At 41.1% G+C, this 24,238-nt stretch overlaps 1 protein-coding gene across 1 annotated transcript in view; it reads left to right on the top strand.

Annotated features, from left to right (window-relative positions):
* The window catches only part of QPCT (glutaminyl-peptide cyclotransferase), a 121,658-nt gene that overhangs the window by 75,982 nt on the left and 21,438 nt on the right, over positions 1–24,238 (top strand). The window contains exon 5 of the mRNA XM_075862536.1: positions 6,750–6,849. Coding sequence (XP_075718651.1) covers positions 6,750–6,849 — 100 coding nt within the window. The remainder of the gene's footprint in view (positions 1–6,749; positions 6,850–24,238) is intronic.

Genomic DNA, 24,238 nt, shown 5'->3' with positions numbered 1-24,238 from the left:
ACACAAATGTCTGAGGTACAGCTTCAATGTCAGCCAGGAGGAACTGAACTTTATTCAGAACAAAGAAACACACACAGAGGAGACACATGCCCCTCCCTATAGATGTGGGACTTGCTTGAATTCCATTGGCTCTTCTGCTGTAAGTCTTCCTATACATTCTTCTGCACACTCCTCTTTGCATTCCAGGGGGCGGTGTCTTCCATAGGTGTGTCCGACATGAACAAAGAACTTGTTATATATATCAGTATATTACACAAAGAACTGAAATCTATATACATATGTGTGAGGATAATATTTTTCAAACAATATACATAGTATTGATCCCTCACAGTCCCCCCTAAAAATATTATTACTCTATCCCTGAGTCTTGCCTAGCAACCTACCACTGACCACTCGAACCAGGCGGGTAGGGGTTTTGGATTTCTTCACCAGCTTGAGACGAGCTACTCCTGATCAGTAACCCCCCTTTGTACCTGGACTTCCAAGGTGTCGGAGTGGTCCTAACTTTCCCTATTCTCCTCTGGATACAGGATGGTTGTCTTGATATAGTCTACAAACCGCTGCTGGTTGTAATATATATATATATATAATTAATCCGGTCTACATTTTTATTAACAGTAATTGTCGCACTGTCACTTACTGTCCTAATGGGACTTTACCCCTGCAGATATGACAGGTCATGGGCAGCACAGTGACCTTCACCTCACACCTCCACATAAAACTCCTCAGATTGTAATTTGCAGCACCGTGGCATATTTACACACATACATTATAATTATAAACCTCAGACATTATAAACAATAGGGCCTCAACTAATAATCATAATGCTATCACCCTCAGGTTTCGGGTCACATCAGTTAATTGCCAGTCCTGTACACCATCGTCTTCTTCTTCTCCTGTCTTCTGCTCTTCACTGACTGTCACCCTCAGGGTAACCCACACAATTGTGGAGTCAGACTACGTTGGTGTCCAGTGGGGGAGTTATTATTACCCCCTCCTAGCCACTTACTTATCAAAACACTTGATCCTGCTGACGGATTCACTCAGGTCTTTGGTCTTTACTTTGATCTTTGCTGACGTCATCAGGACTTGGTTTGGTCCTTCTCATCTGTCCGACACCGTCTCCTTTGGTTTACGTCATCAGGCTGTACATAGCACCTCATGTTGTGAGCCTGGGGTGAGATCCCACATAGGCGGATTAGTGGAGTTGTACTGTGACTATCAAACCCTCCGCATCTGTACTCTTCCTCTGGCAAGTTACTTGTCTGGGCGGCCGCTTAGAATTGTGACACTGCCGTCAGTTTATGATAAACGCGTTGTACTGGCTCAGGCTGTGCCTGCCGCATCTCAGTGCTGGAGTTCATCGTGTTAAAAGTCTTTTAGTTCATATTTACTGGCACTTGCTGGGGACCCCCAACTCTTGTCAATTGTTAAAATAAATACTAATCTGGTGATATCATCCGCATACACTATAAACGTTGTTCTAAGTACATACAATAATGTCAGGCCCCTAAATGACATCAAACACCTTTATATAAGGAAAAACTTCTCTGTTACAATGGACAGGGCACCTAGAAGATGTGTAACTTATTGGGTACATTTCATTTGCACTTGGTGATACCCTTTCAGCAGGATTTGTACCTTGATCTCAGCTGATTGCCTGGAACATCTCCACCTCACAGAAAGATACACAGATTCCACATGTTTATCTGACAAGCGTCTTAAACCTATTTTTCTTACTCTAATCTGGTTCGTTCTACCTGGGAAGGCCTCTCAAGGTCGGTTCTCTTCGTGGGAGGCGGGTATGATAAGGTTGACACCGGTCTGCCAGGACTGTTCTGTAGGCAAATCAAACAGCTCTAACAGAATTTAGCAGCGACAGCTGTAAAACCTGGGACATACCAATTAGATCTTACCAAATCGATCCTTGCAGTCTTGGGGCATATGTGAGGTCATACACCATCAATGCAAAAGCCATCAAGAGTGCCTTGGGTGGTACCGGTTTACCTTCCTTTATCTATCCACATTCTGTCAGAATCTGGTTCTCACGCCTTCCGCTCCCAGTTGGACTCTTCCTGTGGAGAACAAGCTTTTTCATTGTATAAACATTAATTGATCTTAATCAAATAATTAATTTGAAGAAAAACATTAACAAATAGCATCTTTACATCAAACGTTCACACTGGTCAGTAACTAAAACTTACAAATTGATTCTTCTTCTTTATATACATATCTATACATACACATATACACTGCACAGAATTCTCTGCTCTAAAATTTCCCTTTCACAACAAAAATAAAAAATAAACAAATAAAAATGTTATCTAATGGGAATATTCCACTTCTGTACCTTTTATCTGACGCATGACTCTAATAGTCCAATGCTAAGGCTGGTCCAGAACTTTACATAAAACTTAACCTCAGTATTTAATATTCCCACAACCCTTCTTAAATACAGTTATTAAACAAACTAACCTTGGGACAATGTCTAGAGAACTGCTGACATCTTATCATTGTACAAACACCAGTTCAATACTTGGGATAACATTGTTCCCCCCGTCACTTACACACAAGGTCTGCAGTGGGAAAAATACAGGCCGGGCTTCAGGCCCCCCCCCTGAGAACAGGTCTACACACATGAGCACTTTGTCATACACTTCTACCTCGGGTAGTTGTACTGCAGTCGCTGGGACGGGTAATCTGGCCGGGCTTCACTTTTCACAGGTACCTTTGCTGTTTTACCTATGTCATGCCGTGCGCACATCATGCCGGCTGCTACAAACCTAGCGGTGGCATTATTGTATTCAGGGACAAGCCAATTTACTGACACCTGGCTGCACATACTCTTGTTGTCAGGTCTGTCTTCTCTCGCTCTCTCAATTGGCTTACCCGATGATCCAATAAAGTTCCTACTACCAATGGGCCCATAATTGTGGGCGATGCCAAAAGCGTACCTAGAGTCAGTGTAAATGTCGGCCGTCTTACCTTCTGCCAGGTTACAAGCCTCAGCGAGCACCTCCAGCTCCGCTCCTTGAGATGAACAAGAAGGTGAGAGTGGTTTCTGGGTAATTTACCTGGTGCCTCGTATCCTGTCTTGTACATATTGTATAATAAAATATCTCTTTATTACAAATTTACATTAAAATCCCATGTCACATATAGATAGAACATCTCAAAGGGGTGGCGTCTTCATTCCCTAAAATAAAACCAAATGTTATACACTTCTCCACACTCATCTGATAATCACGAGCACTTTGAGAATCTCACTTTTATCAGGTTCTGCAAATACTTGATTAATACAAAAACAAATAAAAAGAAAACATTCCTAAAAACTTTACATCAAATTAACAATGTCCAGACAATTTTTGTTTTGCCTTCTCCCTCATCTAAATCCATAAAGACTCGTGTGAGTGACGTCACCTCTGCCTCCTGTGTAAATTTGCTGGAGGGGGATGGTCTCTTACACAACCATCTACACAAACCTCAAAATGTAGGTTACTCTCATACACATTTAATCTGGATTACTCATTGGGGTCTCTTACACATTTTTAGATCTTCTGAAACCAAATTAATTAACTCAAAACAAACCAAAATTGTACCTGATCAAACCAAAATTGTACCTGATCAGTTCCTTCACCCTTCCCCCCTTTGTGGACTCTGCGAAAGTAATGTAGCAGAGTTCAAAACTACATCTCAACATAACACTAGTTTAACCCCCTGTAATGTGCAACAGCCTGAAACAAAAATGACTTTTTCCTGACGAAAATACATTTGATCTTTACAATGACATAACTCATGTGTGAAATCAAAAACAAAACAATTGTAGTTAGTTATTCAATAAAACAAAAAATATTATCTCTGATAACATTAATTACTGCAAACCAATAAACTGTATATATAAATAGGGAACGGTGGGGGCACATACATTTTCAAAACCCAGTGTCTCACAGTATCTAAAGTTTAATACATCTGAATTAACATCAAAACACATGAAATCTGATCACATCATAACACATAAATATCGTAACTTTTATAAACAACAGCGCATGCGCAAAAGAGAAGAAATTTATTTAGGTTTGTACACATTACTGATATATATATATATATATATCTAAAAGCAGTGCATATTGAAATCCTTTGTCTCATCAGCCCTGCAGACTGCACCCAGTCAGCCCCCCTCCTCCTCCCAAACACAGCACACTACAGGGGAGAGGGAGGGGGGTCACACACTCATTTCTCACAACTTCTAGTCTCACAATCTTAACACTTTCAATGCCGGCAAAACAACATACGTATCTGCAATCATTCATCACACCATTGTATAGGAATTATCTACGTTCAAAACATCAACCACATAATCTTTAACAATACAATCTGTCGGCCACCATCTCTATATTATGATGACGTGTTGTTTCATCAGTGAACTAGACTGGAACTTCTGTAAATAGAAAAAACACTACAAATGACAAACTTAACAAGGTGATTATTTCATACTGATTTGGTTGGGCCGGGCGTGGCCACATCAGGGGCAGGGGGGGGCAGCCTCTCCCATTGGAAACACAGTGCGCAGCTGTGAAGGGGGGGTGGTTTCCCACCAACAATGAGGACACACTCAACATGAGGTACGGAAGCCATTACCGGGCGTCGGCTGGTCCTGTTTTCTAATACATACAATACCTTTCTTATTCCTAACTTCCTCTTCTCTTCGCTTCATTAAATCATATGCCTAACAGTCTATATTATACACGTAATTTATATAACAATTTTCGGTCAACGACTCCCAGGCCTCGCCGGAAATATTAAAATTCCTCAGTCTACAGCCCCCGGTCCGCCGAAATATAATTCTATTTTAGACTCTCCGGCTACGCTGGAAATATTAAAATTTCACAGTCGATAACTCTCCGGTCGCTTATATAATCTTTATTTCGATTCTCCGGCTACGCTGGAAATATTAAAATTTCACAGTCGATAACTCTCCGATCGCTTATATAATCTTTATTTCGATTCTCCGGCTACGCTGGAAATATTACAATTTCACAGTCGATAACTCTCCGATCGCTTATATAATCTTTATTTAGTCCCTAATTACCCAGAAGATGGTTAGTCGGGCGCGACTAAGGTCTCACAGGTTTTTTTACCTCACAGCGGAAAATATCACCTCTGTCGCCTGAGATAATCCAGGAAATCAACAAAAGGGTTCTACAGATCGCCACAAGACTGCCCACTAACACAGATAAGACGAAGATTTATAAAATCAATTCGCTTACCGTGTTATTTCGGAGGTGATCAAATTCCTTCAGTGGGCAACTTTGAGTCCTCTGTTTCACCCTGTGATTGTCGACTGTCCGGATTTTGATTTTTCCTCGAGTGAAGTCCCTGTTCGGGCGCCAAATGTCAGGTCCGTATTTCACACCGAATAACCACCTCTGTAAATTGAAAGCTGAAGGCATGCCTGGAGAGAAGTACACCACACAAATGTCTGAGGTACAGCTTCAATGTCAGCCAGGAGGAACTGAACTTTATTCAGAACAAAGAAACACACACAGAGAAGACACATGCCCCTCCCTATAGATGTGGGACTTGCTTGAATTCCATTGGCTCTTCTGCTGTAAGTCTTCCTATACATTCTTCTGCACACTCCTCTTTGCATTCCAGGGGGCGGTGTCTTCCATAGGTGTGTCCGACATGAACAAAGAACTTGTTATATATATCAGTATATTACACAAAGAACTGAAATGTATATACATATGTGTGAGGATAATATTTTTCAAACAATATACATAGTATTGATCCCTCACACCTTGTCCAAGGTATTGCACTATTTCACGCTTTTCGGAAGCAGAGAGATCCTGTTTCTTTCCCATATTGCTTGAAACCTGTGGCCTGCTTAATAATGTGGAACGTCCTTCTTAAGTAGTTTTCCTTTGATTGGGCACACCTGGCATCTAATTATCACAGGTGTCTGAGATTGATTACAATGATCCAAAGAGCCCTAAGAGTATGTGCACACGGTAGCAGGCTTTTACGTCTGAAAAGACAGACTGTTTTCAGGAGAAAACAGCTGCCTCGTTTCAGATGTAAATGCTCCTCCTCGCATTTTTCGAGGCTTCTCTGACAGCCGTAAATTTTGAGCTGTGCTTCATTGAGTTCAATGAAGAACGGCTCAAATTACGTCTGAAAGAAGTGCCCTGCACTTCTTTTGACGAGGCTGTATTTTTACGCGTCGTCGTTTGACAGCTGTCAAACGACGACGCGTAAATGACAGGTTGTCTGCACAGTACGTCGGCAAACCCATTCAAATGAATGGGCAGATGTTTGCCGGCGTATTGTAGCCCTATTTTCAGACGTAAAACGAGGCATAATACGCCTCGTTTACGCCTGAAAATAGGTCGTGTGAACCCAGCCTAAGACACAATACCATCCATGAGTTGAATTGAAAAACTAATAATTAAATGTTTATGACACTTAAATCCAATGTGCATAATAATTTGGAACACGGTGTATGAAAAAAATTGCTTGGTCATTAATGCCCAAAATAAGCTGATCACTAAAGGGTTCATTCTTGACTCATGCTTTCGATTTCTGTTTCAAAAATTCATTCCTAATCGCATTTTTCATTTCATTTTTGATAGAAAATTTGGATTGTGGTTATATATATACCTGTATGTTGACTTGACTTATTTTCAGTTCTGATATTAAAGCTTATTTTCCTTTTGTATTAACATATTTGTTTGTTTGTTTTTCTTAAGGATTTATTTATTTTACTTGATTTGATTGGAAGTGCAAACCCAACTTTTCCAAACTACTTTCAAAATACTGTTCGTTGGTTTAACAGGCTTCAAAGTATTGGTAAGTGTTTAGCAGTAACCTTCATTATTAAAGAATTTCGATATTAAAGATGCTGACACTTTTTTTTTGTAACTGATTTTATTAAAGATTTTCAAAATACGTCATTTTTTCAATGCAACAAGGGGGAAGGGCGGGTAAAGGGAGATCAAGTTACATAAACATAGAAATTTGACACAAACATGTCTTGCAGAACATAGCAGTGCAATGAATACAGTCGTAAAGTAATACAAGATAAGTCGTGACATTATAGCATCATTAAATACAGTACAAGTCAATGTTACAATCAAATGCTATCAACAATAAGAAAACGTCAATAATAGATAGTAACAGGGCATATGGGGGAGGGAAGAGGGGGTTGAATGTTCAGAATCAGGATGTGCGAGTTACGAGATGTTGAGCACAAGTTTCTCATAGAGAAAAGGAAGTAATGTATGAAAGGTATAAACACAACCAAAATTTAGCTCGTAATTGGTGGGGCTCCAACAATCGTTTGTTCGAGATACCATGTGGTATATTAAAAGCAAGTGCAGAGTTTTTGTTTTATTCGCTGTGGCAGTGTATCAATGAATGATTCTTACAAGGTAAAACATTTCTTGACTTTGAGTTCTTTATGTAAAGTGGTTTCCACCCAGTCCATCCTGAATATATGAGAAAGTTTCTGTAGAAACAGTTGTAAGGATGGGCGCTGTGGTGAGAGCCACTCAGATGCTGACACTTAAATATCTATTCGATGATACAGGGGTGTTGCTAGACTCTGAAGACACTTGGGGGCACTGGTTTAGGGTATGTTCACACGCTTAACCAAAAACGTCTGAAAATACAGAGCTGTTTTCAAGGGAAAACAGCTCCTGATTTTCAGACGTTTTTTAAGCCACTCGTGATATTCGCTGCGTTTTTTACGGCCGTTTTTGGAGCGGTTTTCAATAGAGTCTATGAAAAACAGCTCCAAAAACGTCCCAAGAAGTGACCTGCACTTCTTTTTCGCGGCCGTTTTTTTACCTGGCCGTTTTTAAAAATGGCCGTGTAAAAATACGGCCCATCGGAACAGAACGCCGTTTTTTCCATTGACATCAATGGGCAGATGTTTGGTGGCGTTCTGCTTCAGATTTTTCGGCCGTTTTTCAGGTGTTTACGGGCCGAAAATAGGCCGTGTGAACATACCCTTACCGGGTCATGTGTTGTTGAGCAGGAGAGTTGAATGGTTATTCCCATAAGAGCTGGGACCCGCACCTATGTTAATAACATGGGTCCCCCATTTCACCGTTCAGGCAGAGAATGAATGCAGAGGTAACCGTGCGGCTGTCTCTATTCACTTCTATGGAAGTTTCAAAAAAAAAAAAAACAGCATAGCTGTGGCCCACATCTTGTCTTAGATAAGAATAACCCGTTAAGATTTTGTCCTCGGGGAATACATTGTAGCGTAAACTTTTTTTTTTCCCATAGGCATCTGTTCTATTTTAGTCCCACTCCCAAATAATTTTTCCCACGATAAATACGTATAGTGTAAATATAAATAACACTGCCATAACATGACCTGACAAAAAAAAAATCACAGTTGATGTCTTTTCAATCAGGGCCAAATCGGGTATTACAGCTTTTACTGCCCAAGCATCTTTAACTTCTCTCTTTTTTTTACCACACAGATTGCCCCCTTTGGCAGCCACAATGCCCTTTATGTTGCTATGAGAGCTACAAGGCCTATTATGCCAGTCACAATGCCAGCCATGTCAGCTACACAGCCCCCATAATAGCCACAATGCCCTCCATAACAAACCCCCCAGCCCGCACCTAGCCTCGCACAAGACTAGTATCTCCTTTTGTTACTTAAAGACAGCTAGGCAGCTGCAAAATTTTGTAGTTTTTTCCTAAGGAAGTGATTGAGAAACTGGTGAAAGATAGTCGTTTCCAATAGCGTAAAACCTAATAACCCCTTCCCGACATTTGCCGTATGAATACGTCATGGAAATCTAGTGCTTCCCGCATTTTGCCATATCTATACGACAAATGCATGACACCGGCTCAGAAGCTGAGTCGGTGCCATACACCGCTGACATCCGACTGTAATGGCGGGGACCGAAATTAGCTTCGATCCCCGCCATTAACCCCTTAAATGCAGAGGTCAAAAGTGATCGCTGCATTTAAGTTGTTTGCAGCTCATTGGCACCCCAGCAATGAAATTGCAGGGGTTCAAGTGGCTGCAAAAGCAACCGAAGGTCTAATACTGGCCTCCCGTTCTGCCTAGCACAGAAACCTTCCAGGCCCTGCCCGGAGGAGGGGCCTGAAAGGCTTCCGTAGCCAACGGCAAGACATCAGCGATGGATGTCAGCTGTATGTTACAGCTGACAACCACCTGGTACGGCAAAATCCGGAGCTAGCTCCGATTCCTGCCGTTAAACCCTTAGATGCAGCGATTGAAAGCCATCGCTGCATCTTAGAGGTTACTAGCAGAACGGCAGCCCTGCCATGCAATCAGGGCTGCCGACTGCTGCTATGGCAACAGGAGGCCTAACAATGTCTTCCTGCTTTGCCATTACAGAAGCCGATTAGGGAGGCTTGCTGTCAGTGAATAACTGACAGATCTAATACATTGCACTACATATGTAGTGCAATGTATTAGAAAAAAAATTATCAGACATTTGCTCCTTCAAGTCCCCTAGTGGGACTTGAAAAAAAGTGTAAAAAAAAACTATAGAAAAGTGTAAAAAAAAAGTTGCAGAATGTGGATCAAAAGGGGGATAAGGAAGAACATTTATCAGTGCGACACTGGCCTGTGCAGAAAGAATTGTGTCACAGCGTAACACACAAGTTTGGATTATTTTACTGTTTTTCAATAATCCAATTATTATATCACCTGACTATGCCCCTGATGTACTCTGCCAAGCTTACATATGCCCCACATTATAAATGGAATCACCAGCAATACTCAAACAAAACTACTACCGCTCTAAACCCTACAGTGTGCCCAAACAGCCGTTTAATTCCACATATATGGTATTGCCATACCCGGGAGAACCCTTTTAACAATTTTTGGGATTCAGTGGCACAATCTGGGCACGACATATTTGCCACTGAAATAGCAGGAAAAATTTAAATTTTTACTTTGCACCATCCGCAGCACGTTCATATATGGAAAAGACCTGTGCGGTGAAAATGCTCACTACACCCCTTAATAAATGCCTTGAGAGTGCAGTTTCCAAAATGTTGTCACTTCTCAGGGGTTTCTTTTATTATTTCTCTACTGAGCCTCTGCAATTATGAACCAATACTTTGTAAATCACCAAATTAGGCCTAAATTTTACATGGTACTCTTTCACTCCTGAGCCCTGTCAAATGTCCAGGCAAAAGATTAGGGCCACATGTAGGGTGTTTCTAAAACCGGGAAACACAGCATAATAATTAGAGATCAAAGATAGAAAATATACCCCTAGATGAATATTTTCTGGTCTGTGATAATACATAGTGTCATAAACATTTTATATATTTTATGTCAGATTTCAACACAAATCTGAAAGGCCTAGGTACAAACTATACCAATATGTAAAAACCCTGTGGGGTCTTCTTTCACAGATTGGGTCATTTTTAAGTGTATTTTTATGATCCGACACCACAGGGCCTCTGCAAAGACTGTATGGTGCCTAAAAATCAGCTTTGGATACAGTCATCCTTAGGCCAAATTGGACACCTTTAGTTTGAGGCCTTGCCAAGTGCCCATGAGATAATATACACCAACATATTTGGTATCCAAGCAATCAGAACAAATTCAGAAATAAATCTAGGAGGAATGCAAAAGTAAAAACATTATTTATTTAAAAACTTTTACACAACAATTAGAAGAAAACTGATTTTTTTGTCCACATTTTTTTTGCATTTTTGTAAAATTTTATATAGTATATACCACCAAAATAAAGCCCTGTTTCTGCTGAAAAAAACCATACCAAATTTGTAGGGATACATTCGATTCCTACAACGTTATAACCAATTAAATAAAGACCTAGTGAAACTGCTAATTTTGCTTTGGTCATTAAGGCCCAGAATGCATGCAGGGGGAAGGGGTTAAAATAACAAGGCCTATGTTATAAAAGCACTCAGGTCGTTTCGGTCGTTGAGACCGAGTGGTCTTAGTGCCCCTGTCTGTAAGATAACTTCAGCCTCTATTTGTATTGGTTTAATATGAATTCTACCCACAAACCGCATACATCGTGCATTATTTGGTATATGTACATGTGGTATATGCAGTAGTTTGCAATTGTGGTAGATTTTATATAGGAAAAACGATATGACCGATGTATGTAAGATTCCGTGAACATATAAGATCATTAAACACAGGTGAGGGATGTCCTAGGTTGATACAACATATGCAGGAAAGACATGCAAATAATGCACGATGTATGCGGTTTGTGGGTATAATTCACATTAAGCCAATAATGTCCAGAGGAGATAGACATAAAACTCTTTTACAAAAAGAGGCTGGTATTATCTTACAGACAGGGGCACTAGGACCTTTCGGTCACAATGACCGAAACGACCTGAGTGCTTTTATAACATAGACATTGTTATTTTAAAGAAAAAAAAAATACAATGTTATTTTATGCGATGAAATGATTATGGTGCATCACCTATTATCATATATTGTGTATTTTCCTGTTTGTTATTATTATCTTTTGTTACGAAACAATGTGAACTAATTTTCGAATAAAAAGGGCAGGAATAGGAAGTGAATCACGCAAAACGGCCGTAGGCTTATTCCACATCATAGACCAGGATCCTGAATAAAATACATTTATTGGAAAGTCGGTGAGTGCCTCGATATTTTCTATCTTTGAATTCAAGTTATTTGTGCTGTGCTGGTCGATGAGCACCTCCGGGGTATTTTGACTGCAGTGATCCATTAAAAAGGCCATTGGAAAACTCCATTCAATAATTACTGGTTCAACAGTGCCAGCCTTTTCCTTCTTCCTTCTATTTATAATAATTAGAGAGATGTCTTGTTATGGTGGCACAAGCTGGGCACCACATATTGGTATATATCTGGAAAAATCTAATTTTCACTCTGCAACACTAATTTCTGCAAAAGACCTGCGGGGTTAACATGCTCACTCCTAGGTGAATACCTTGAGGGTTGTAGTTTCCAAAATGTGGTCACTTCTGGGGAGTTTCCACTGTTTTGGTCCCACAGGGGCTTTGCAAATGCGACATAGCAACCAGAAACCAATCCAGCAAAATCTGCACGCCAAATGCCGCTTCTTCCCTTCTGAGCCCTGCCGTTTGCCCAAACAGTAGTTTATGACCACATATGGGGTATTTCTGTACGCCAGAGAAGTTGGTTTACAAATGTTGGGGTTCTTTTTTTCTTTTATTTGTTGAGAAAATGAAAAATTTTGAGCTAAAACTACGTCTTATTGAAGAAAAGGGATTGTTTTTATTTTCACTGCCCAATTCAAATAATTTCTATGAAACACCTGTGTGGTCAAAATGCTCACTACACACCTAGATGAATTCCTCAAGGGCTGAAGTTTCCTAAATGGATTCACTTTTTGGGCGTTTTCATTGTTTTGTCCCCTGAGGGGCTTTGCAAATGCGACCTGGCTTCCACAAACCATTCCTGCTAAATGTGATCTCCAAAGGCCAAATAGCGCTCTTTCCCTTCTAAGCCCTGCCGTGTGTCCAAACAGCCGTTTATTACCATATGTGGTGTATTGTTTTACTCGGGAGAAATTGCTTTACAAATTTTGCGATGCTTTTTTCCCTTTAGTCCTTGTGGAAATGAAAAAAATTAGCTAAACCTACATTTTCTTTGAAAAAAATTAGATTTTAATTTTCCCAGCCTAATTCCAATAATTTCTGCAAAAGACCTGTGCGGTCAATATGCTCACTATACCTCTAGATAATTTCACCAATGAGTGTAGTTTCCAAAATGGGGTCACTTGTGGGTGGTTTCCACTGTTTTGTCCCCTCAGGGGCTTTGCAAATGCGACACGGCCTTCTCAAACCATTCCTGCTAAATCTGATCATAGAATTTCTGCAATAAACCTGTGGGTCAAAATGCTCACTATACCCCTAGATAATTTCCTTGAGGTGTATAGTTTCCCAAATGGGGTCACTTGGGGATTTCCACTGTTTTGGCACCGCAAGAGCCCATCAAACCTGACATGGTGCCTAAAACATATTCTAATAAAAAGGAGGCCCCAAAATCCACTAGGTGCTCCTTTGGCCTGTGCTTCAGTACATTACCACACTAGGGCCACATGTGGGATATTTCCTAAATCTGCAGAACATGGGCATTTAATATTAAGTTGCGATTCTCCGATAAAACTTTGTGTTACAAAAAAAATGGATTAAAAATGAATTTCTGCAACAACAAAAAAATTTAATTTGTAAATATCACCTCTACATTGCTTTAATTCCTGTGAAACATCTAAAGGGTTAAGACATTTTCTAAATGCTGTTTTGAATACTTTGAGGGATGAAGTTTTTAAAATGGGGTGACTTATTGGGTGTTTCTAATATATAAGGCCCTCAAAGCCACTTCACAGCTGAACCTGCCCCTGCAAAAATAAGCCTTTTGAAATTTTCTTGAAAAGGTGAGAAATTGCTGCTAAAGTTCTAAGCCTTGTAACGTCTTAGAAAAATAAAAGAATGTTCAAAAATTGTTGCCAATCTAAAGCAGACATATGGGGGAAGTTAATTAGCAACAATTTTGCGTGGTATAACTGCCTGTCTTACAAGGAGATACATTTAAATTTAGAAAAATGCACATTTTTGCAATTTGTCGCAAAATTTTGGTGTTTTTCACAATTAAGTACTGAATGTATCGAGCAAATTTTGCCAGTAACATAAAGTCCAATGTGTCAGGAGAAAACAATCTCAGAATTGCTTGGATAGGTAAAAGCATTCCGAAGTTATTACCACATAAAGTGAAACATGTCAGATTTGAAAAATGAGGCTCTGTCAGGAAGGTCAAAAGTGGGCAAAGAGGGAAGGGGTTAATGTTAATTTTACTTAGTGGTTTTAATTTTTCCTTTGCACTAGCGTCTTTACCTTGTTTGACATTTATTTCCAGGGATCAGCTAATTGCCACGGGTGATCAGCTGTTGGAGAGTGTTTGAGAAAACAAAGGAAAACCTGGGCCTCTTATTAGAAGTAGTAACTTCAAGTAAATAATTTGTTATGAAGTGTTAAATGCATTTCTCAGACATCATGGTTCATATACTCCTGTTCCCGATTGCACTGTTGAGCACCTCGATTAGTTGGTTGAAGGGATGAATATTCTCCCACATTCACCCGTAGATTCCAATGTAATTCAAGGAGGACATATATAATGACAACTGTGTTATTTGTTTAAAACACTAAAACGTATATAAAATTTGCTCTGTCAGGAGTGATAAGCAGTTCAAGTAACCTGCAAACTGAATATATACACGCTGAAACCTTAGTGTAATTGAGGTTAAAGTTTTTAACATGTTTAGTAACCTCAATCACCAGGAAGGTCTGATTAATTTGGGGGCCTAGAGTTTTCTTAATTTAGTCTTCTGGTATGGGGGTCCGATTTATTTATTGTACTTGGAATCCCATAGCACATACAAGGAACTTTTGCACCCTTTCTTCTCTCTACCATTTTGCCGAGTTGTGGTACGGCTTCTGATTCAACAGGTTACAGAAAGTCTGATTAAGGCTCAGTTCACATGTCGTTTTGTGCACACGTTTGTGGCATAAAAGTTACAAAAACGTATGCATTTGTAAAATATGCGTAAGATTGTTTGTAGTATACGTCATATAGGTTTCTATAAGTTTGTCTACTTCTAAAAACGTATACATTTTTTGTTCTCGAGCCAAATCAATAAAGCTTTGTAAAGTCAAAATATAAAGGAAGTAGTAGGGAGTGGCTGCAGTGCTTTCTAGTTCCAGTACTGAGGGGCTGTGCAGTGGAAGGCACTGTTTTGTCACATGATCTTGCTGATTTCCCATATATGGTAACAAAAACACATACCGTATTTTTCGGACTATAAGACACAGTTTTTGGCAAGAATAAATCTTGCTAAAAAGTCCCTGCGTCTTATAGACCGCAGTCAAGAGACCCGGCATCACCGGGCCCCATGACCGCTTCATTACTTTACCCCTTCCCAACCCATCACGGGCCGGCACATCATGGAGTTGAAGGGGGTGATGTATGGAGCGGGAGCCCACTCCATACACTGCAGGTGTCAGCTTCTGACACGCTGCTCTAACGGCCAGGAACAGCAATTTCGCTGTTCCTGGCAGTTTAAAGGGCTTGTGCCATAAAACACATGTATCCCCTATCTATGTGTGATCGATAAGGAGAACGGGGACCAAAAGTTACCAACACCGCTGCACGAGAAGCTGTGACTTTAGCGTTCTGTGTCCGGCAGCTTCATAGAGATCAATGGGATTCTTCTGCGCATGCACGAGCGGCTCCCCATTGATCTCTATGGAGCTGCGGAACAGATAAGCCGGACACAGACTTTCGGTCCCCTGTTCTCCTTATCAGCGATCTCACATGTAGCCCCTATCCTGTGGATAGGGGATAAATGTGTTTTATGGCAAACGCCTTTAACTAGTTAAATGCCGTGGTCAATAGCGACCGCGGCATTTATAGAGGTTTTTCTATGAAGGACATTTATGAAATATCCACAGGATATGTCATAAATGTCAGATAGATGCAGGACCCGCATCTATCTCTAGAACGGGGCCCCCTAAACCCCATTTTAGCTTTCTGTGCTCTCCCGGCCACTTGATTACATGTGGAGTTACTGAAACAGCGTAACTCGCTGAGCTATGCTGTTTCCGTAACTCCCATAGAACTGAACAGTAGTTACGGAAACAGCGTAGCTAGCATGCTACGCTGCTTCCGTAACTGCCATTCACTACTATGGGAGTTTGTCACGCTGTTTCAGTGACTCCACATGTAACCAAGTAGCCGCTGGTTCAAGTCTCCTAGGGGAACGAATAAAATGTGTAAAAAAAAATGTTAGATACATTTTCAGGAGTGTAAAAAAAAAAAAAAAAAAGTTAAAAAAAAAAAACCCTTTCCCATTTTTCCCCAAGCACAATGTCAAAAATAAAATTATTTGGTATCGCTGCGTCCGTAAAAGTCTGATCTATTACACTATACCATTATTTAACTCGCACGGTGAGTTTAAAAATTTAAAACATCAAAATAGTTTTTGGGTGACCTTAGTGCTTAAAATATGAAATAAAGAAAAAAAAGTAATCAAAAAAATTGTATTTACCAAAAAATGGTTCCAATAAAACTACAGCTCGTCCCGCAAAAAATAAGCTCACACCGCTCAATTGATGAAAAAAATATAAAAAAATGTTGGCTCTCAGAATGTGGTGAAACAGAATATTTATTTTTTTTAACAAATATTTTTTTCCCTATTTTCTGTTGTCTATAACCTAGGTGCGTCTTATGGACCGGTGCGTCTTATAGTCCGAAAAATACGGTACATTTGATGTATGCAAATCTTGGTTTTAAGCTTGCAATCCATACATCGCTATTGACTTAAATACAGATAAAAACGTATACGTCTGGTATACGTTTTGGAAAAGTATTGAAAAGCGTAGTAGACTTTGCACAAGGATAGAACGTAAGCACGCAAAACTTATACACAAACGACACTATTGGGGCATCTGTTGTGACCATAGAAATCAATGTACATGCTGTGGTGCACGTTTTCACACTGTTTTTTCATCTCAAATCATGCACGTCAGACATACAGTAAAAACGAGATGTGAACTTAGCCTAATCCCTTCCCGACGTCCGCCGTATATATACGGTGTTTTTGGCCAGGGATTCCCTCAAAATGCAGTACAGTTTGGTGCGGGCCCTAGCAAGAAGCTGGGAAACTGGCGAATTGCGCATCAGTATGATTTCTCTGTTTTAGCCTATCCTGTTTTATTGGCAAGGCCCAACTGTTTGAGTATTATTACTATGAGATAGCAATGCTACTTCTCTTGAATATATCCCTCAGTAGGTGGAACCTTTCAGTGGATTCCCGCGACTGCCTTGAGAAGACAGAAAGAAAAAATAGAAATCACGCTAAAGCAGGAGTAAAAGCTCTCCGCTACTTTACTTTTGCAAATACATGTGTGTAGTGGCTGATGGCGATACCAGCGGACACTACAGCACACTGCAGTACTACTGAAAGATATAGTATACTGGGATAACCTCCCTATAAGTACTATGACATAAGCATAATGAAAAATGCGGGTTGGGTAAGACGAGAGCCATTTTCTCTGACCTCACCTGCATCACATGCCCCTAGCATCAGCAGGTTGGTGTTGGCGGTGGCGCCGGGGGTGAACATGATTGCAAGCTGCAGGAAGGAGGAGAGGGGAATTTCTGCAGAGTCTGGTCTAAGGTCTGTATTTATTTATTTATTTATGGAGGTCTATTCTGGGGTCGATATTGCTTTAGGGGGTCTGGTCCGGGTGGGCTCTGTATTACTTTAGGGGGACTGGTCTGTGTTTAGGGGGTCTGAGGACTGTATTACTTTAGGGGGTTTGTATTTAGGGGGTCTACTTGTTTAGGGAGTCTGGAAGGTGCCATACCTATAGGAGGCATAAGAAAAAAGTTTTGCGCAGTTTACTTTTCATGATGTGCCTTCTCAAAAGTTGACAAGTATAATTAATGATCAGCTGTGAAAAGCACAAAGTCTGTACAGATTTAGTATGAGGAGGTCCGTACAGAAGGTGCTGTTAGCACTCACTAGGCTAACCTTACATCCCTATTTGTCATGACAGGTACACTTTAATATGTTCTGTAAAGTATCATATTTGTTATTGCTGTTGTACTATGTCTAGTTTTTGTCTAGATGTCAAAAAAGGTATAAAATGTTTATAAAATTGACAAGTAGTAAATCCGCACGAACACTTTGTACTTTATTTTTGCAGCTAGCAGTTTTTGACATTAATACCTTGTGTTTGTCAAAACACAATACAGAAATACTGATGTGATATGACACTTCTTTGAGGATTAGTTTTTTAGCCAGTTTATTTTTTTCATAGGCATACTGCCACTTTTGCAGATTGTATTTTCTCTGATGCTTTCAATGAGCTAAAATGTAATTTTTTCAGTTTTAATTTCCATTACAGGTGTTGTGCCAAGATCAATATTCAGCATATTTACCCACCGATTTTGAATGGCACGGCGGTCAAGCATAGAAAGTTTATGGAACTGATGAAGGTAGCTGAGTGCCACACTCGGCTAGCTTTGTCTGTCCAAGAGACTTTGAAGGGAGCAGCATTGTAAATGTTCGACCACCGTTCCATTAAAACTCCTCTTCACTGTGGTTGTGCAGTGGGGACGAACAGTAAACTTGGGGCCCCCAGTTCTAGTGATCGTTGGGGGGTCCCACCAGTCCTCTGCAATCAGACAGGATAAATGTCAATCTTTGCACAACCCCTTTAAATTTTATGATCCTTTTCTTCAATAGTTGAAATGGCTTTCCAGATGGAGGGGTCACAATCAGTTAAATGTCAGGATCTAAATAGTTTAATTCAGCTCTGACATTACTGCACTCCCTAGGAGACCAGAGATCCAGTTTAAAGTTGTTGTTCTGTTTTAGCAAATTAATGTATTTTTTTGTAGAATTAAAAATTATTAAACTTTCCAGAATCTTTTTTATATTAATTCCTCACGATTTTGTAGATCTCTGCTTGTTTTTATTCAGTAGGATTCAGTAGGCACATTCTCTACTTCCAGTGGATAAAATTCTGACCATGGTCATGTGATAGACACACAAGTGCTGGGATCGTTAGAAGACACAGCTCTGATACACATACTGTAACAAGCCGTGCACCTGTGTGTCTCACATGACAATGGACAGAATTTTATCCATTGGAAGCAAACATTGAATGTTCCTACTGAATAACAACAAGCCGAGATCTTGAAAACCTGAGGAATTAAAGCAGAAACTATATTGGAAAATTGGATAACTTTTAATTATGCTAAAAATAACATACATTTTCTGAAACCTAACTTGAATATTAGACACAATTGTTGCATTATAGCAAATCCACTTTTCAGTTTGATCTGTATGAATTACATTTTTATAATTTTAAGACATGTAATCATGTGATGGACATTTGGCCACAGGGCAAGGTTTGTAAGTAACGTATTATTCATGATGTTTTTTTACAAATATCTTTCTCTTTTTCAAAGTGTGGGTTTATTATTGATTTGAACTATAAAAACTAATTTTACAAGACAAGCAGCCTATTTTGCCTCATCATTTCAGCTCACAGTAAGGATATTCTCATAATGTTCTTATGTTAAATACACTATATGGCTAGACACATCTCCTTATTATTGAGTACAGGTGTTGAAATGAAAGTACATTAAATCAAGCACACAGTTTGGTGTGGAGGAACTCGAGTGGCCTGTATTGAGCTCTGACCTCAACATCAAACACCTTTGGTATTAATTGGAACACCAGTTGCGAGCCAGACCTTCTCACCAACATCAGTACCTGACCTCACAAATTATTTTTTGTGCTGAATGGGCTCAAATTCCTAAAGATAAACACCAAAGTCTTGTGAAAAGCCTTTTCAGAAGTGTGGAAAGGGGGCCCAACTCCATATTAACGCCCATAGTTTTGGAAGCGGATGTCCAACAAGCTGATAAGTCTGATGGTCAGGTGTCCACATACTTTTGGCATGATAGTGTATAATATCTAGATGTTATTATGGACACTAGACTTGTGGCATTATGTAAAGTTTGTAGCTGATCTTTGATTCATTTATTAAATATATTTTTTTATACGCAAAGCATATACTAGTCCTTCCCAATGAATTAGAATATCAAAAAGTGAAACTCATATATTATATAGATTCATTACACACAGAGTGATCTATTTCCAGCATTTTTTCTTTTAGGCCTCATGCACACGACCGTGTTTTTGCGTCCGCAATTCCACCGCAAATCCACGGGTTAATTGCGGACCCATTCATTTCTATGTGGCCATACCCACTATCCGTGTTTTCACGGCTCTCCGCATGTCCGCACATCCGTGCCGCAGAAACTCCGGACATGTCTTATTACGGGCCGCAAATGCGCTGCGGACATGCCAATAGAAGTCAATGGGCCCGTGGAAATTGCGGATGCACCTCCGTGTGTCATCCGCAGTTTGCGGATTTGCGGAAATGTTGCTAGGCGACGACCGGGAATGAGTTCTGTCGTCATCCTGTTTTACCTAGGCTTTTTTTTTTTCATCCGCATTTTGCGGATTACATACGGATGAACTGCGGATTACATACGGATGAACTGCGGATGACATTCCACGGAACACGGTCCTGGAATTTGCGGACCAGAAAAACACCACGGTCGTGTGCATGAGGCCTTAATGTTGATGATTATGGCAGTTAATGAAAACCCAAAACTTAATACCTCAGAAAATTAGAATATTAAATAAGCCCAATTTCAAAAATGATTTTTAATAACGAAATGTAGGCCTACGGAAAAGTATGTGCAGTATATGCACTCAATACTTGGACGGGGCTCCTTTTGCATGAATTACTGCATCAATGCAGCGTGGCATGGAGGCGATCAGCCTGTGGCACTGCTGAGGTGTTATGGAAGACCAGGTTGCTTAGATAGCGGCATTCAGCTCGTCTGCATTGTTGCGTCTGGTGTCTCATCTTTCTCTTGACAATACCCCATAGATTCTCTATGGTTTTTAGGTCAGACGAGTTTGCTGGCCAATCAAACACAGTGATACTGTGGTTATTACACCAGGTATTGGTACTTTTGGAAGTGTGGGCAGCTGCTAAGTCCTGCTGGAAATTGAAATCAGCATCTCCATAAAGCTTGTCAGCAGAGGGAAGCATGAAGTGCCCTAAAATTTCCTGGTAGACGGCTGGGTTGACTCTAGACTTGAGTTTCACTTTATGAATTGAATTACTGAAATAAATTAACTTTTTGATGATATTCTAATTCATTGAGAAGGCATTATGAAAGTCTGCACCTTGGAGCAACAGTACATATCCAGGTGTCTTTAACACCTCTTTTATTTAAATTCATTGAACTATTGTGCAAAGGTAATGTCATATGCACGGTCCTGTATGATGGAGCTCCAGGAAGCATTCTGTGTACCGATGTGAGGCACCGTATTTCCCCTTGAACTTTTTTATGGGAGATTACTCTGTAATGCTAGGCCATAGTTTGGCTGAATGTATGCCCCAGATGTATGCAATTGTATGCCTATAGCTTTGTGTATATCTATAACTACCATTAATCTCTTCGCAACCACCCATGGCCTTTGGGTGGCGCAAGTCCGGAGCCTACAGCGACGTTTTTTGGTGTCAGGAGCTGTTACTTAGAGTGACTACAGCATGATTAAAGGGGACTCCCCCTTCATACACATCACCGGTGACCCGATTGGGGAACCCTCTGCAGTCAGCCCTGCGGACCTAGAAAAAACCTCAGGGCTGTCTATTCTGTAAGATTGCTGTTAGGGCACACTATGTGCTTCCCTAGCAGTAGTCTTTGTCATAGTGACACAGCAGAAGTATAAAATAAAGTTGTTAAAAAATGTATCCCATCGTGGGATGAAAATTTTCTTTTACAAAAAATTAAACAAAAGAAATTTCCACAAAAAAGTCATTATTTTGTATAAAATATATTTTATTGCCCATACGTTAAATAAAAACAAAAAAAATACGCATATTAGGTGCTTTTTTTTGCAAATTTTCTCTACATTTTGGTGTTTATCACAAATAAGCAATGAATTTATTGATCAAATTTTTCCACTAACATAAATTACAATATGTCACGAGAAAACAATCTCAGAATCGCTTGGATAGGCAAAAGCATTCCAGAGTTATTAACACATAAATTGACACATGTCAGATTTGAGAAAATGGGGCTGGTCATGAAGGTCAAAATGAGCTCGGTCTTGAAAGGGTTAAGTAGGCCTTCATAGCCTCCCATACTGAATGCACCGATGCCGACCCCGCATTAAATTCAAAATATTCCCCTAACAAACGCGGGATCTGGTCCCCATCATGCATAATAGACAGCCAGAACGGATTAAGTTTCCACAGCCAGGAGCCACTATATGCTTCCCTTAGTGCCACAACAAGCCGTAAGGGAGAGTGGTCAGACAAAGACCTAGGCAAATATTCAACTTCCTTTATCTTGGGACTCAACACAGGACAACAAAGGGCCAGATCTATACGGGATAATGTCGCGTATGTTGATGAGCGGCAGGAAAACTGTACCCAGCGGGTGTTTGTCTCTCCATACATCTAGAAGGCCAGCTTCTGCAAGGAGTATACCAATAGGGGTACGCTCCGACACCACAGGTGAGGCAGCAATACCACATCTATCCCAGGCCGAGTCAGGAACATTGTTAAAGTCCCCCACCAACATACACAGAGTCCCAGGATGCAGGGCCACATATTCCAACACCTCTTTCAGCAGAACCGAAGAAAAAGGAGGGGGAATATACGAGACAAGCACAAGGAGCTGCTGATCAATTTTATAGAGGAGACACACATAACGACCTCCCTCATCAATGCGCTGCGCAAGACACTGGAAAGGCACATCCCTATGCACCATAATGCTCAACCCTCTAGAATTATTAGAGTAAGGGCAGATACAGACGGACGTTGCGTTTTTGCGCGCGCAAACAACGTGGCGTTTTGCGCGCGCAAAAAACATTTGACAGCTGCGTGTGTCATCCGTGTATGATGCGCGGCTGCGTGATTTTCGCGCAGCCGCCATCATAGAGATGAGGCTAGTCAACGCCCGTCACTGTCCAAGGTGCTGAAAGAGCTAACTCTTTCAGCACCCTCGACAGTGAATGGCGAACACAATATCGAAAAACCTGTTGAAAAAAAAGAAACAGTTCGTACTTACCGAGAACTTCCCGGCCGTTGCCTTGGTGACGCGTCCTTGGTGACGCGTCCTTGGTGACGCGCCTCTCGACATCGGGCCCCACCTCCCTGGATGACGCGCCAGTCCATGTGACCGCTGCAGCCTGTGCTTGGCCTGTGATTGGCTGGAGCTGTCACTTGGACTGAATTGTCATCCCGGGAGGTCAGACTGGAGGAAGAAGCAGGGAGTTCTCGGTAAGTCAGAACTTCGTTTTTTTTTCTACAGGTTCATGTATATTGGGATCGGAAGTCACTGTCCATGGTGCTGAAACAGTTTAACTCTTTCAGCACCATGGACAGTGACTATCTCCTGACGTCGCGTACCGATAATTTTTTTGCCGGGTTCGGCCAAAACGTGGTGCTTTTCTGTTTACATTCATCCTTTTGACAGCTGGTGCGCTGTTTCAGTCGGTTCGCACGGAAGTGCTTCCGTGCAACCTGCGTGGTTTTCACGCACCCATTGACTTCAATGGGTGCGTGATGCGCGAAATACGCAGAGTTATTGAACCTGTCGCGCTTTTTGTGCAGCAGACAAACGCTGCGCAAAAAGCACGGACTGTCTGTACTGCCCCATAGACTTGTATTGGTCCATGCGTGCCGCGTGAAAACCACGCGGCCCGCACGGACCGAATACACGCTCGTGTGAATCCCCCCTAAGTAGCATGATATGCAGAACTTATCCAAGGTCTCTGCATGAAATCAACCCTGTCAGTAGTGAGGTGCGTTTCCTGCAAACAATAAATAGCGGGGCGATATTTTAACATGAATCTAAAACACCCCATGCCTTTTAGTAGCATTAGATAACCCTCTGACATTCCAGCTAACGTAACTTAGCTTATGTAACATTAAGATGCAGTATATACAGCTTCATATCCCATCCACCACTCAATTAAGTTAAGACAATATGGTCCAGCACCTGCCCAACTTTTTTAACTTTGAGCATATCATCCTCCAGAGTCGAGGTTCTAGCCCCCACCTCAGTGGTATGTTCAGAAATTTTGTGAACGTCCTGTCTGAGGACAGATAATTCTTGCCTCATGCCCCCTACCTGTAGTGACAGTGAACTGATGGCCATGTTACATTTAGAGATGGCTTTTATCACATCCTGCAACGTGGGCTCACCTGAAGCCACTCCAGGGCTCACACGTGCTTCAGGGGATAAGCATTGCAGAAGCAACGGCGCCATTGCTGTATCAGCAGTGTCCTCCTCAGAAGACAGCTCCGCAAAGTCTGAGCCCCCCTGCTGGTCGTTCTTGGGCCATGTAGACGATCCCCCCGCCAGAGCGGGCATACTACTTCAGGCTGGCAGCAACATCTGCCCCTCTCTGTGCCGGGGTCTCTGACCTCCTTTCAAGCCCAGCACCATCTTGAAAATTGGCGGAGCGCCCGGCTTTCTTCGGGGTTTTACCTCCTTTCCGCGGCATACCGGAGAAATAAATAAATGCCCAGGCTCAGCATGTGCAAAGGATGACCACTCTATGCAAGAGATGTACCG

Source organism: Rhinoderma darwinii, chromosome 4 (genome assembly GCF_050947455.1).
Source record: "Rhinoderma darwinii isolate aRhiDar2 chromosome 4, aRhiDar2.hap1, whole genome shotgun sequence".
NCBI classification, from domain to species: Eukaryota; Metazoa; Chordata; class Amphibia; order Anura; family Rhinodermatidae; genus Rhinoderma; species Rhinoderma darwinii.
This window is presented reverse-complemented; position numbering and strand designations above follow the sequence as displayed.